At 39.9% G+C, this 14,612-nt stretch overlaps 1 protein-coding gene and 1 pseudogene across 1 annotated transcript; one reads left to right on the top strand and one right to left on the bottom strand.

Moving 5' to 3' along the window:
* Nucleotides 1-2,391: 2,391 nt before the first annotated feature.
* Nucleotides 2,392-3,351, bottom strand: LOC115730837. The gene is made up of 3 exons (XM_048280633.1): nucleotides 2,698-3,351; nucleotides 2,537-2,621; nucleotides 2,392-2,442 (listed from the first exon to the last, which is right to left on the bottom strand). The coding sequence occupies exons 1-3, from the start codon at nucleotides 3,087-3,089 to the stop codon at nucleotides 2,392-2,394; spliced, it is 528 nt and encodes a 175-aa protein (XP_048136590.1). The 5' UTR covers nucleotides 3,090-3,351.
* A 1,903-nt stretch (nucleotides 3,352-5,254) lies between these two features.
* On the top strand, nucleotides 5,255-6,131 carry LOC115730838 (annotated as a pseudogene).
* The last annotated feature ends 8,481 nt before the right edge of the window (nucleotides 6,132-14,612 follow it).

The raw sequence follows: 14,612 nt of genomic DNA, 5'->3' as shown, positions 1-14,612 counted from the left end.
CTTTCCCCCAATACCTCCTCAAAGGTGTCTCAAAATACAGGTCGAGTTTGGAGCCACGAACGCTCGCGACTTGCTGCCTAGAGATATGGTGACTGCCTCTTCCGCGAGTGTACATCGGTTAGCCAGGCCTCGGAGCTTTCACCCTTCGGAATGGATTGCAGCCGGTAGCCTCGAAAGAGATTTCTTTTCTTAAACAAGTCCTTCTACGAGAGTGCATGCCTCTGATCTCCTATATCCGCAAGCGTTCGCAGCCTATAGCCTTAGAAAGCGACATTAGATTATTCCTTTGGTGAGTCCATAATAGAGACGATCCTTCTTTGCAATCTTATCTCTTCTGTCGGCCTTAAAAAGTGACATTAAGATATTCATTGTTGATTCCTCGATAAAGGATGAAGGATGATCCAATTCATAGGCTAGGCTTTGTCCTTACAAGTCAATCATAGGTTAAGCTCTGTCCTTACGGGTTTTTTTTCCAATTTAATTTTTTTAAATATTTACGAAATCATTTTAAAAAAAATTATTTACCAATTTGGGCCTCGCTCAGTAGCCCAACTGCCGAGCAGGCCCTTTTGGGCCTGGTCTGGGCTGCTTTGCAGCCCAGCTGCCAAGCGGGCTTTTTTATTATTATTTAAATTTCATTTTTTTAAGAGTTTTAATTATTTATATTTATAATATTTAGTTTATTTCGTATTTTTTTAACATGTTTATATTTATTTTATTTATAATTTTTTTCTTGTGAAGCTTATCTTTATAACATAATTAGCAATAATTAATGTAAAAATTTATTAAGATCTATAATTAATAAATAATGTTGTAATTATGTAATTAATTTAAAATATTCATAAAATAAAATTAGTAAGATAAATGAAAAAAAAATGAGATTTTCATGATATATTCCTCTATTGGATAGACACAAAATATTCACCGTTGGCGGTGACGAACGATGGATTTTTGCGATTCGAGATTGTCTAGATGAGTTTTCCTATTTTTTTAGTATTTTCGGAAAACCGCAGCAAAAGAGTTAAAAATCACATGGAAAGATTAAAAACCACAGCGAAAGAGTGGAAACGAGTAAAGAAAGGGCAAAATTTTGGAAGAAAATATCTCATCACTCGGACGTCCGTTTGAGACGATTTTTTTTTTATTTCACGTAATTTTTCGAGAGGAATCCACCGCAAACAGCCGTAGGTAGTTTGGCTAGACTTTTTCCCCAAAAAATGCCGTTTTCCTTGTCAATTTTGCATTTTCTCCCTTCGATGCCACTTCTCTATATCGAAAGAACCCTCCTTTCCCTATTTCCTCTTTAATTTGGACATGGAAAACTGCCTAGACCCCTTTGCCACTACAAAAGACGTGATTTAATGAGTCCGGCATGGAAAGATTGAAAGAGGAGAGAGGGAAATGGGGTTTCATTCGATATAGAGAAGTGGCACCGGAGGGAGATATTAAAAAAAAAATTCGTCTCAAACGGACGCCCGAGCGATGAGATATGCTCTTCCAAAATTTTGCCTTTTCTTTGCTCGTTTCCACTCTTTCGCTGCGGTTTTTAATCTTTCCATGCGGTTTTTAACTCTTTTACTACGGTTTCTCATCTACCTATTATTGCGGTTTCCAACATATTCCTGCGGCTATATTACATTATATCACAACATTATTTATTAATTATATATCTTAATAAATATTTACATTAATTATTACTAATAATGTTATAAATATAAGCTTCACAAGAAAACAAATTATAAATAAAATAAATATTCTAAGTATCAATAATTAAAAAAAATATGAAATTAAAAAAAAAAAAGGAATCGGGTCGGATTTACGCCTTGCTCGGCAATGGGCCTGCCGAGCGGGCCTCGCTCGACAATTCAACCGCCAAGCTAGGCCCAAATCAGTAAATATTTATTTTTAAAAAATAATTTTGTAAATATTTATTTTAAAAAAATTATTTTGGAAAAAAACCCGTCCTTACGAGTCAATCATGGGTTGTCTCTGTCCTTAAGAGTCAATATCAATCTCAGGGTCCACTTGTACCCTCAGAGTCACCCCCATAGTCTTAACTTCCCTAGGGTGTTCTCATAACGAGTCCTTAGGTATCCTATCAAAGCCACTCACGTCGAGCATTATCCACATGGCCAAGAGGTAAGCTCCGGGTAAACCTCTCTCTAGAGCTCACCCTCACACCATCAGAGCAAATTGAAAATTCGCTTGTCAAAGAGGACTTCTTACAATTTCTTGAAAAGGTTTCTTTTTCCATTTAGAAGCACTCTAGTTTCCTCTAAAATAGGGAAAAGTACACTAGAAGTGTCATAACTTTTGTACGGCGCTAATGTGATCAATTTTTAGTGTTCTATCACCATTGGACATCGATTTGATGAATAAACGATTTAAGTTTCACGAAGTTGTATTCAAACTCGGTTCAAGTTTCACCATAAGAATCAACCACTGGGCACACGAAAAAATCGTCGAAAAAGTCATAGTCTTTTATGCTTTTGTCAATTCGGTCCTTCCGATTAATTTTGACCAAAAAATTATTGACGTGGCCGATCGCGGACGCTCCTTTCAGGGCCGTGAAGTCGAAGCCGTTGGTCAGCATTATTCCGATGTTGAGAACTCCATGTATCCTGCGCAATCAAAGACGTTGGGTTGATTCCGCCGGAAAAATTCGCTAAAGAAAAGAAGGAATTTGATAGTACTCACTTGCCGGAAGGACGGCGAATGCTGACGGCCGTGAAATAAGGGAGTTTGCTATTACCCACGAAATCGGGCCAAGAGAGGACGGTGCTCAGGAGCAGCCGCACGGAGCCGACCAGGTAGTCGCGGATGAACCCGACGGCGTAGATCTCGACGGTGACGCTGGAGGTGTCGCTGGAGAGGAAGTCCGGGCCGACCCAGAAGAAGAACTTGTCATTCCAGGTGGGGTTATCAGAGCCGACCCGGTCGAGGCGGGTACGGAGCTTGGTGGCGGGGTCGACCCAGACGAGGGAGTAAGTCTCGGTGCGGCGCATGTTGGCCGGAGGCGGCTTCACGTTCTGGGCCGAGATCAGGTGGACTTCAAGAATCGCACTTCCGCTAATGCGGTCCCTTTTCATCTCTCTGTCACTCTCTCTCTCTCTGTTCGGGATTTGGAATGCGTGGGTTCTTCAGGAGCTTCTTTATTGATCTTGTTATGGTTAAGTGCGGTTGTGGGGATGGCGGGGAAGAGAGAGAGAGAGAGAGTCAGCCAAGAAGATGGCGGCGAGAACCGCCGGCGAGCGGAGAGAGATCGAGAGAAGAAGAAGTGAGGAAGACGGTTGGAGCTCACGGGTTGCAATAATTTTTGACGGTTTCTTTCGCGGTTCAGGTCAAGTGGTTGTCCATGCTGGCGCACACAGAGAGGGAGAGAGTATAAGAATGGCAGAAACTGCTGCGAGTTGGGCAAAAGTGACATAGACAATCGAACAAAAGCCATTTTAACAGACTATTTTCATAAACATCTTAACTGAATATAGAAGAACTGTAGATGATGCATAATGCATTATTCGAGAATCACCATCCCTCATTGAAATTCACCACTTGCAAACACTTGATCTCTGATTTAGTTCCACAAATTTTTTAGTGTTCTATCACCGTTGGACATCGATTTGGTGAATAAACGATTTAAGTTTCACGAAGTTGTATTCAAACTCGGTTCAAATTTCACCGTAAGAATCAAAGCAAGAAAGTTCAATGTCAGCCACCTCATGCAACATTTCTGTGCACAAGAGAGCAACGTCAGATAGATCGACACAAGCCAAAATCGCTCCAGATATGACCATTAACACGTCTCGAGACGACTCAAATTTTACATGTTTGAATACAAAGTCAAAGTCTTGGCGGTCCAAAGAATCTTTCGTCGATGACAGACTCAAAAAACAGAAAGCCCCGATTTCAGCAGACGGCGAAGGAGGGGAGGGCTATTGTGTCGATCCGACTTCATTTTCGGGTCCAATGGTCCATTTTATTTCTAGACATGTGTATACTTCTTCGGCACACGGAAAAATTACCAAAAAAGTCATAAACTTTTCAATTGTGTCAATTTAGTTTTGAATCTTCCAATTCCATCAATTTATTCTTAAACATTTTGAGAATTTACCAATTTAGTCCATCCGAAATATTTTGATCGGAAATTAATGACATGACGATTTAGTTAGATCTTGTTGTTCTACGTGACTTGGCTGGCGTTGACATTGATAATATCTTTTTTTCAATTCTTTTAGAATTTTGAATTGCTTCTGATGCCCTCGCTTCGATCCGACGAGGGCATCGTGGCCCTAGTAGGCAAATGGACGAGGGCGTCTTGGACATAAGCAAGGGTTAACACCCTCACTTGTGATCGACGAGGGCCACAATGCCCTTACCCAAACCAAACGAGGGTCGGTCCGCAACCTCCCCAACCTAGGGCTAGGAAAACAAGGAAATAAAAAGGCAACAATAAATAATAACAAAATTTTTAGAAAGAACTTAAAAAATTAAAAAAATTGTCAATGTCAATAATTTTCAGTCAAAATTGATCGAAATGATTAAATTGACATATCATCAAGATGTTTAAGACTAAATCGATAAATCATAAAGAGGTTTAAGACTATATTGATAAATCATCAAAGGGCTTAAGGTAAATTTGACATAATTAAAATGTTTACGATTAAATTGACAAAATTACTATAACTTTTGGACTTCTTATGAGTAATTTTCTCACGAACCCACCTAGAAAGTTGTGAAAGTACGTGATTCGAGGCTAACAAATGCATGTGCGCATGTGCACGCACATGTGCACGTGCATGGGGTTGCATGGCTGAGTTCCTACTAAAAGTTAGTATTTAATCTTCCAAGCACGACTACCGTAAAAAGAAACTAATTTACTGGATCTGATGATCTTTCGTCAAACTGTGCAGGTAATAATTAACAAGACTGAAATTTGCACACCTACCGAAAGATCCCCGTGGCCTTGAGCTAATACTTTACCGAGTTTGCCATATGAAGATCTAAGGTGCGAACACAGTTATACATGGTACGATGAATGTGAGTGAGTTGTGTTAGAAAAACCTCACGTTAGAGAGCCGGTATAGTGTAAACTAGTTAATATATCATAATTGGTCCATGATTTATCATAATTGGTTACGACTTACGACAAACTCGTCCTTTCTCAAGTTCTATTTAATGAAGTGGCTCTGCATCCTCCTCGGCACAGCTTCACAGGACAATCTTGTGTTCACCTTTCCATCCTCTGCAGGCAGAAATGACGAGCCACGCCTCAAACAAACTCAACGGCAAAGTAGCCATTGTCACAGGAGGCGCAAGTGGCATCGGTGAGGAGAAGGCCCGTCAGCTGGCGAGCCACGGTGTGTATGTCGCGATCGCCGACGTCCAAGACAAAAAGGGCCGAGACCTCGCGGCGTCCATCGGATCCCACCGGTGCACCTACGTCCATTGCGACGTCACGGATGAGCGTCAGGTGAAGTCCTTGGTGGAATCAACTATCCGGTCAAGCGGCCGCCTGGACATCTTGTTCAGCAATGCGGGCGTAATGAACAACATCGAGCAAGATATTCTCGAGTTTGACATACCTGCCTTCGAAAGCCTGTTCGCCATCAATGTTCGGGGAATGGCTGCCTGCGTCAAGCACGGGGCGCGCGCCATGGTGGCGGGGGCGTGAAGGGAAGCATAATTTGCACAGCGAGCCTCGCAGCCAGCATTGGAAACGAGAAGCGCGTGGACTATGTGATGTCTAAGCACGCCGTGCTGGGTCTGGTGAGGTCAGCGAGCAAGCAACTCGGAGCCTACGGTATACGGGTGAACTGTGTCTCCCTTGGAGCGATCGCCACGCCATTGCTCCGCGGAGCGCTCGGCGTGAGCAAGGAGGAAGGCGAGAGGATGTTCGAGTCCAGCTCATGCTTGAAAGGAGTGTTGAAAGTGAAGCATGTGGCTGACGCCGTGGTTTTCCTCGCGTCCGAAGAGGCGGAATTCATCAATGGCCACAATCTGGCGGTCGACGGAGGATGGAATGATGGTCTATCCCAGGGGATCTAGAAATAAAAAGTTGCAGAGTCTTTAACTTGCCTGTGCTTTGTTTGCTGCTGGAGAAAAAGAAGTCTAGCTGATGCTATCTTTCTTTGGGAAAGTAATAACTATCATTTTGCTTTGATCTTTAAATTCGCTTTGACAAGTATGCGTTAGTGCCGTTGAATTGCACCAATGGAACAGTCAAAGACCCACTATGCCACGAGGCAATAATTCCTAATATTTTGACTCTATATGTTCCGTCGGACTCCATGATTCTCGTTTGGGCATTTTCCAATGTGCTTCCACCGAGCGGCATTTTTGTCAAAGTTGCTTCTTAATGCACTTTTCAATTACAGTTTATGAGATAGCGTTTGCGAGAACCCTTTAAGCTAAAATCCTTTGCATTTTACCGAGTCTTCTCTCAAAAGTGAATTAAACGCAGCCTAAGTTTTTTTATGCAGCGAATCTTTCATTCTTAAGAGCCCAGCCTGGCCCAATTAGGCCTGCCAAACCCGATTTTCAACGTAGGCTTGAGCTGAATATAGCAGCATAGTCCGGATAACCGATTCTCTCGTCCTAAAATTTTCATAAATCCCAGGCCATGCCCGTCGAAACCCGCCCATCGATCATCAGTACCTGTCATCGCTGACCGCCGGGTTCGTTGCTGTGGCCATACTTGATACTGAAATTGAGATTGCTTCACGAGTCCACCTGCTTGTTGGTGGGTCAATCTTTAGTTTCTTCCTTGCATGATCTGTAAATGACCAGTAATTGGGGGGACGCTGATTCATTTGCAGCGCAGGTGATCTTGGGCATCTTTGAAAAGGCAAATAAACATCATCCTTGGGTTCAATCGGACAACAAAACTCCAGGAATATTTCATTAGTTAAGAGAGGGCTTGATGCTACTAGTGGGATCAGAAACGCTACCTCGAATGATACTTCCGAATCTATCGAGGACGAGAGTGGGACGCAGCTCGGACGTCGGAGGAGCTGTGGTGATTACGGTTTCGGCCAAATGGTGCCATGACACCAAGGGAGAGGTAACGGCTAGTGCGACTCGCCAAACACCAAGAGGGAACCGGTCAAACAATGGCCCGTGAAGCAATTACCGTGTGATTTCAGAAACCAAACCCCTCCTAACTTCGCGAAAAAGTTTTCATCAGTCTCTTTTTCATAAATATAACACATAGGTGTCTAGGAGTACAGCTCAAGTTCGAAGCCGAACGGCTCGCAACTTGTTGCTTCCAAAGCGATATGATTTTAATAAATCTTTATGCAAGTGTTCACAAGTTAGTAGCCGCAGAGCTATCATCCTCCAGAACGGATCGTTGACCTTTAGCTTCAAAAGATTTCTTTCCCCCAATACCTCCTCAAAGGTGTCTCAAAATACAGTTCGAGTTTGGAGCCCAGAACGCTCGCGACTTGCTGCCTAGAGATATGGTGACTGCCTCTTCTGCGAGTGTACATCGGTTAGCCAATCCTCGGAGCTTTCACACTTCGGAATGGATTGCAGCCGGTAGCCTCGAAAGAGATTTCTTTTCTTAAACAAGTCCTTCTACGAGTGTGCATAGGTTAGCATGCCTCTGATCTCCTATATCCGCAAGCGTTCGCAGCCTTTAGCCTTAGAAAGTGACATTAGAATATTCCTTTGGTGAGTCCACGATAGAGACGATCCTTCTTTGAAATCTTATCTCTACTGTCCGCCTTAAAAAGTGACATTAATATACTCATTGTTGATTCCTCGATAAAGGACGAAGGATAAGCCAATTCATAGGCTAGGCTCTATCCTTACAAGTCAATCATAGGTTAAGCTCTGTCCTTCCGAGTCAATCATGGGTTGTCTCTGTCCTTAAGAGTCAATATCAATCTCAGAGTCCACTTATACCCTCGGAGTCACGCCTATAATCTTAACTTCCTTAGGGTACTCTCATAATGAGTCCTTAGGTATCCTATCAAAGCCACTCATGTCGAGCATTATCCACATGGCCAAGAGGTAAGCTTCGGGTAAACCTCTCTCCAGAGCTCACCCTCACACCATCGGAGCAAATTGAAAATCCGCTCGTCAAAGAGGACTTCTTCCAATTTCTCGAAAAGGTTTCTTTTTCCATTTAGAAGCACTCTAGTGTCCTCTAAAACATATGCCTAGGATTTAGGAACCATTCGCAATGCATGCAATTTGATTGATATGAAAGGTCTTTTAAGGGATTGTAATGTCAGGTTCGGTCAAAGGTTTCCAAAGGAGACTTACAGTCGAGTCAAGGCCAATGAATGAAAAATATTTATCTTCTGCTTCAGATTTACAAGTCAAGAAATCTGCAAAATGAGAGAGAAATAATCTTGCTCGTTCTTTTTCGAGCGATGCTTAAAATCATTTGACTCTACGTTAACTCAAGTGTTCTAATCTGAAAAGACTTTCAAAAGTTGTAATGTAGGTTAGCATTGAGGATTGAGGAAGAAAAAGGATGCTTTGGCCCAAAAAATATATGAGGTTGGTTTAATTGTCTATTGTTGATTGATATGTGTGCTTAATATTCCCTTTTAGAGACCATCTGCACTAAAGAAGAAGCACAGTAAATTTCTCAACTCTACTTCTAAAGTTGCCGTGGGAATTTGCTGTTACATTAGACTAAGAGCGTTTGTGCTTGTAAATTGTAAGAGACAAATAAATTTGTTTCAAATGCAAATGAGTGGTGCGGTTCTCTATATGTTGGGTTTAACCGACTTTCTTACAGGGAGGTTTATGCAGTCTCAATAGTGGGCCTTTTCCAACAGCTATTACCAATTTTCTGGATCTGACAAGGCTATAAGTCTCTCGTTGTCGTTGGTGCTTCTTTCTTGTCACGAGTCTGGCTCACTAATTGTGTACCATGTGAATTTGATTCAAGATACTGTTTAGATGCATTGAGGTGTATTAGAGATTGATTAGCCGAACCCGCATTTTTAATTTGGGTCTATGTAGTTCTGAATTTGAGTTGAGTATATGTATCTACATATGATATCATGGTGTCACGGACCGATAGTTTCGGTAGCGGAATTTAGCCCCACGAGACACCTGGCTAGCCAAGCCAGGCCAGTCTTTCTTTTCTTTTGTCGTTCCATAGAACAGTTAGGCGAATGTCTTTCTCATATCTGGTCATACCATACCCAGCTTAGCTTGGACTTCTAATACATCAAGCGAGACGAGCATACTACTTCATGTACTACAACCGGTTTCGGCCTGCTTTTGCCTTAATAGGAGAGCGACATCAGCTCCCGATCGGTTTGTACATGGAGGCTTACCCCCCCTTCAGAGCTCCTAGGAAGTGTATTCTATCCAATCCTAGAACTCCTAGCACAAACCGTCCTTACACCACTTCCACGGACCCAATTGCTTTTTGTCATTTACATTGCTTACTCACTATGTTGACACCAACAAGTGTCACTTAAAGGTTATATGAGAATGGGAGGACACGGGGACACAATTTATTCGGTCCCCCGCATCATACGAGGGACACAAACTGGTTCATGTCATTCTCCCGGGATAAGTACACCATGAGTGCCATAACTTATGTTCAGCGTTCACTTGAGTGCCATAACTTTCAAAAATCGTTCACTTGAGTGCCACGTCGGAACAAAATTGTTCACTGGAGTGCTATAGTAACTTTTTCGGCGCGTCACGTTAGCTTTCCGGCGTGCCACGTCATCTTTTCGGCGAGCCACGTCGGCTTTCCGGTGTGCCACGTCGCCTTTTAGAGTGTCCACTTTAACATGACACTCAAGTGAACAATTTTTGAAAGTTATGACACTTAAGTGAACGCCGTACAAAAATTATGACACTTCTAGTGTATTTTTCCCTCATTCTCCCCCACTCAATTTCGCAACGCCCTCGTTGCCATGATTTATGTTTGAAGAATTCTTGTCTTATTAGCCTTTTTTCTTTCTCAATTTAACCTAAGGCTGCGTTTGTTTGAGTGAAAGCATTTTTCAAGAATCAATTTTTTGGTCTTTCACCCTTTTGGTCCGCTGAAATTGACTTAATCAACATAAAATACTTTCCAATGAACATAAAATTGACGCATAAAATTAGAAAAGCCAATTCACAAATCTAAAGAAGTAAAAACACTTATCGAAATTGTTCCTCAAATTTTTTAATATTTTATATCTAACATTTGTTTTTTATTTTTTTCTTCCTCTATCTTCCACTGCAATCGGCCACCGGTGGCCACGGGGAGTTCGAGCTCTCCGGGATCTAGCGAGCCTCGAGCTTGTCCGCCTAACGAGATCGAGTTCGCCCACTTGACGAGCGAGCTCGCCCGTGATTGCCGCCAGCCGGTCGTGGTGTTAGAGGAAGGAGAAAGGAAGAAAGAAAATAAAATGAAATAAAAAAATAGAAAAAATTTAAAAATTCAATTTTTTTTTGTTTCAAATAAAATCACGGTATTGAAATCATTTTCCAAATAAGATCCAAACATTAGAAAATATTTTCATGAAAAGTAATTTCCTTTTAACACAATGTTTTCCGAGAAACAAGTGCGCTCTAAGGAAAGATTTTGTTAGAGAACAGAAAGTATTCTCTGGGCACGTGTATAGGTGTTGGCACCTCACCATCCCAAGCCTGGAATTTTTCGAAGTACGTAATATTGAGTTCATTTGTCCTGAGTAGGCTTGTCAAATCGGTGGATCGGGTCGATGTGGGTGGGATTAAAAATGGTCCATACTAAATTGATCCATATAACCCATATTGACCCCCCCCCCCTTTTCTTTTCTTTTTTTTCATATAATGCAATTTTAGCAACCCACACCCAATCTAATCAAGACCGACTCAACCCATATTACTAAAGCACATTCATATTTTTTATTTAACTTATGAAAATTCATACCACCTATTTAATGAACTTTAACATGTTCATTTGAATGTGTTATTTCAATAATTTTTTATGTCAAATTGAAAGAGTAAATCAATAAATAAAAAAGATGCTAGTAAATAACATAAAGCATGTAAAAAAAAAAATTTAGTAAAAGACGAAAGAAAAGTTCCCTCTCTTTCTCTTCTCTCTCTCGCTCTCTTTTTCACATTAGCTTGGAGTGGATATCTTCCCAATCAATTAAATGTAGCCATTAAATATTAGTGTTTTTTTGTCATACATTAAATATGAGTTAAAATATGAGTTTTTGATCATTTCGTTGCCTCTAACAATTACTTTGCTGACCACATTACCTATTTTAGAAATTCGGATGTCAAAAGAGTCATAAACCTATTGTATTAGTATTAATTTAGTCATAAACTTTTCAATTTGACCAATTTAGTGCGAAACCTTTTTGTAATAGTATCAATTTATTTCATCAAGGCAATTTAAGTGAAAAATCACTGACGAGGACTTTGGCCATCTTGCGTGGTGTGGCTAACACTGATGTGGACATTTTTTGATCATTTTTTAAAATGAAAAATCTTTAAATTTACTTTTTTAGGTGTCCGGATATGTGTTGATACCTGATTTTTAATTAGTTTTTCTTTAAAAAAATATTTAAAAAATTCATAAAAATGAAAAATCAACTTTGGGAACCTTGGCCTAGAATAAGGAACCAATTTTGAACAAAAAATAATTTTTCATTTTTTTTTCATTTTTTTTAATATTTTCCGAAAATAGAAAAAATGCTTGAAAAATCACAAAAAAATCATTTGAGGTCTTTTTATTGTTTTTCTTACTTTGAGTCGGTTATGACATTTGATTGTTACACTTTTAATTGCATTTTGGTCCAATAAATTCCAATTTTTGAGCAAATTGCAAAACGGACTTATTTGCATTTTCAATTTAGTTCTCAATTTTAAAATAAAGTCAAATTGGTCATTTTAAAAGGGAACCCATGCATAGATGAACGTTGACCCATAAATTTTTTGGCATTCTAAACACACTGGTGAGGTCAAATTAGCACAGATTAGCCATTAAGTACCCTAATTGGATAGATTTTACATTCGGATTAAACTTGAAATTTGGGGATTTTGCAAAAAACTGAACCAATCGGACCCAAACTTGTCATTCTTAGATGATGTTCTTGTTCTAGAGACTAATTTTGAGGTTCAATTTCATGGAAAAGGGTCACATTAATGTTGAATTAGGCATGCAAAAGAAAGTGACCCGGTCAACTAGTGGACCATGTCAACAAAGATACGCACTGCAGGTTGTTCCAGCGCACGCCCACGGAGCTCCGGGAATAAACGCACGAATAGAGGAAGACCAGTGAAGCTCGACTGAGTTCAAGAGCTTTCCAAACAACTTCCTGCACGCCAGCTGGCTCGGCCTGTCGCCCAAAACAAAATCTGGCGCCAAAATTTATGTTACGGGAGAAGCGAAAACAAAATCTGTTTTAGAGGGAGGAAGGCCATGGGAGCTGGGGATCAGTTCTACCACTTGACGGGAAGAACACATAGAGAGCTAAAGAGAGTAAGAGAGAGAGAGAGAGAGAGGAGATCGTGCGCCCGAACCGTCGCTGCCACATCGTCGTATCACCGTCGTATCTCCACCATTCCCGACACTCGAAGGTCTGTCCACACATCTCTTTTGTTCCGTGGGTCAGGGGAGTAGGTGGAGATGGCGACACTATTGTGGACGTGTACATATATGTAGCGATATTTAGAGTGATCCTTGGTAAATTCATTCTTATATATGAATCACATGTCATTGGATAGATAACGATTGGAATATTCAAAAAAGAGTACCCGCATTTCGAGTGTTTGATGAAAGGCATACTGCCAATAATATTTATATAGTAATTAGGCAAGTTTTAAAAGAATGTAATTTAATTAATAAAGTTTTTTTCGGTTGGTTTTGATAATGCCACGTCAAATACCGCTTCCATTCCCGATTTAGAAAATATTTGTAAACCCTCTTTTGGCGGACAATTTTGTCACATTAGATGTGCTTGCCATGTTTTAAATTTATGTGTACAAGATGGTTTACAAACTCTTGAGGCTTTTTTCACCCCAATAAAGAGAGCAATTAAATTTTTATGGAGTCGTCCCCAAGTTATGAAAGAATGGGGCAGATTTTATAAATCACATGGACAAAAATAAAAAAGATTTTCAAAAGATGTTCCGACTCATTGGAATTTTACCTACGAGTTGCTTCATCAAATTTTTGAGTATAAAGATTTATTATGTACGTTTATTTCAAATAATATTTTCGAAATTACTTTACTCCCTCAAGATTAGGTTGTTTCCAAAAAAATCTTAGATTTTTTGAAAGTTTTTAATGATGCAACTTATACTTTATCTGGTGTTTATTGTCATACTACGCATTCATTTTTAATATAGTGTGCTAATATTACTAGTATTTTTTGTGAATATGAGCAAGATGATCAATTAGCTCCGATTATTATAGCAATGAAATCAAAATGGCTGCATTATCATGCTTGCATCCTTCTTATTTATTTGGTTGCTATTGTTTTCGATCCACATACTAAATTAGATGGTTTGTATGATTGTCCGAATGATTATTAGTATGATTGTTTACATTTGAATGAAACAAGAAATATTAAAACTATACAAGTAGAGGTTAAAAACGTTATAGTAGCATTATATAATGAATTTTGCAGTAGATATGGTTTAGGTGATAGTGGATTATCTCAACCTAGTAGCTAACACAGGGAGGAGAGTGGTAGACTTAGTAGATGGTATAATCTACTAATTAATAGACAAAAAAGATAAAATAGAGTAACATGTAATATTTCTGAATTAGAAAATTATTTAACTATTGCTTTTGAGTTTCGTGATTCCGAACACAGCGCAGATTTCAAAATTCTGGAGTGGTAAAAAATTCATTCAACCCAATTCTCGGTCCTCGCTCTCATCGCAAGACAGATGTTAGCAACATTTTCTTCAACAGTTGCAATTTAACAAGCATTTAACTCTGGATGATTAATTTTGAACGACCGCCGTTCAAGATTAAATCCGGATGTGGTGGAGGCTTAAGCTTGTGTCCATGATTGGATAAAGGCTAACTTTCGACGACAAGAGCTAGATCGAGACGGCGAATTTTTCAATGATGATAGTGGAGATACCACCGTCAGGGGTACCACAATGGGTAGCGACGATTGACGATGAGGTAAGTTTGGGTTATCAAAGGTAAAAGAACTATATGAGCTTTAATTCTTCTATCTCCAAGAAGATACGTAGACGCTTAATGATAATTTATTAAGTTCAAGCTCATTTCCTCTCCCTTTTTTCTCCCCAAATTTGATTATAATATACAATTTGACTATAATTTATAATTTTTTATTTTTTAATTTCATAATTTATTATTTAAAATTTAAATTTAAATTTGGAATCGAAATCGGGCCTTGAACCGGCTCGGAACCGGCGGTTCCATCGTGGCCACTAACCGACACCAGCGGTTCACGGCCCGTGGTCATATCTAATACACACCACATATCCGCGTGATATACTTGTCGATTCAAAATCCACGTTTGATATATATGCACCACATATCCGCATGAAATGTTAAAGTCCATGTCTAATATATACACACTACATATCCTCATGATATGAAATCTACATTCGACATGTACGTATCACGTATCCGCATAATATGCTTGTTAGTTAAAAGTCCGCATCTA

This window comes from Rhodamnia argentea, chromosome 6 (genome assembly GCF_020921035.1).
Source record: "Rhodamnia argentea isolate NSW1041297 chromosome 6, ASM2092103v1, whole genome shotgun sequence".
In the NCBI taxonomy this organism is placed as follows: domain Eukaryota; kingdom Viridiplantae; phylum Streptophyta; class Magnoliopsida; order Myrtales; family Myrtaceae; genus Rhodamnia; species Rhodamnia argentea.
This window is presented reverse-complemented; position numbering and strand designations above follow the sequence as displayed.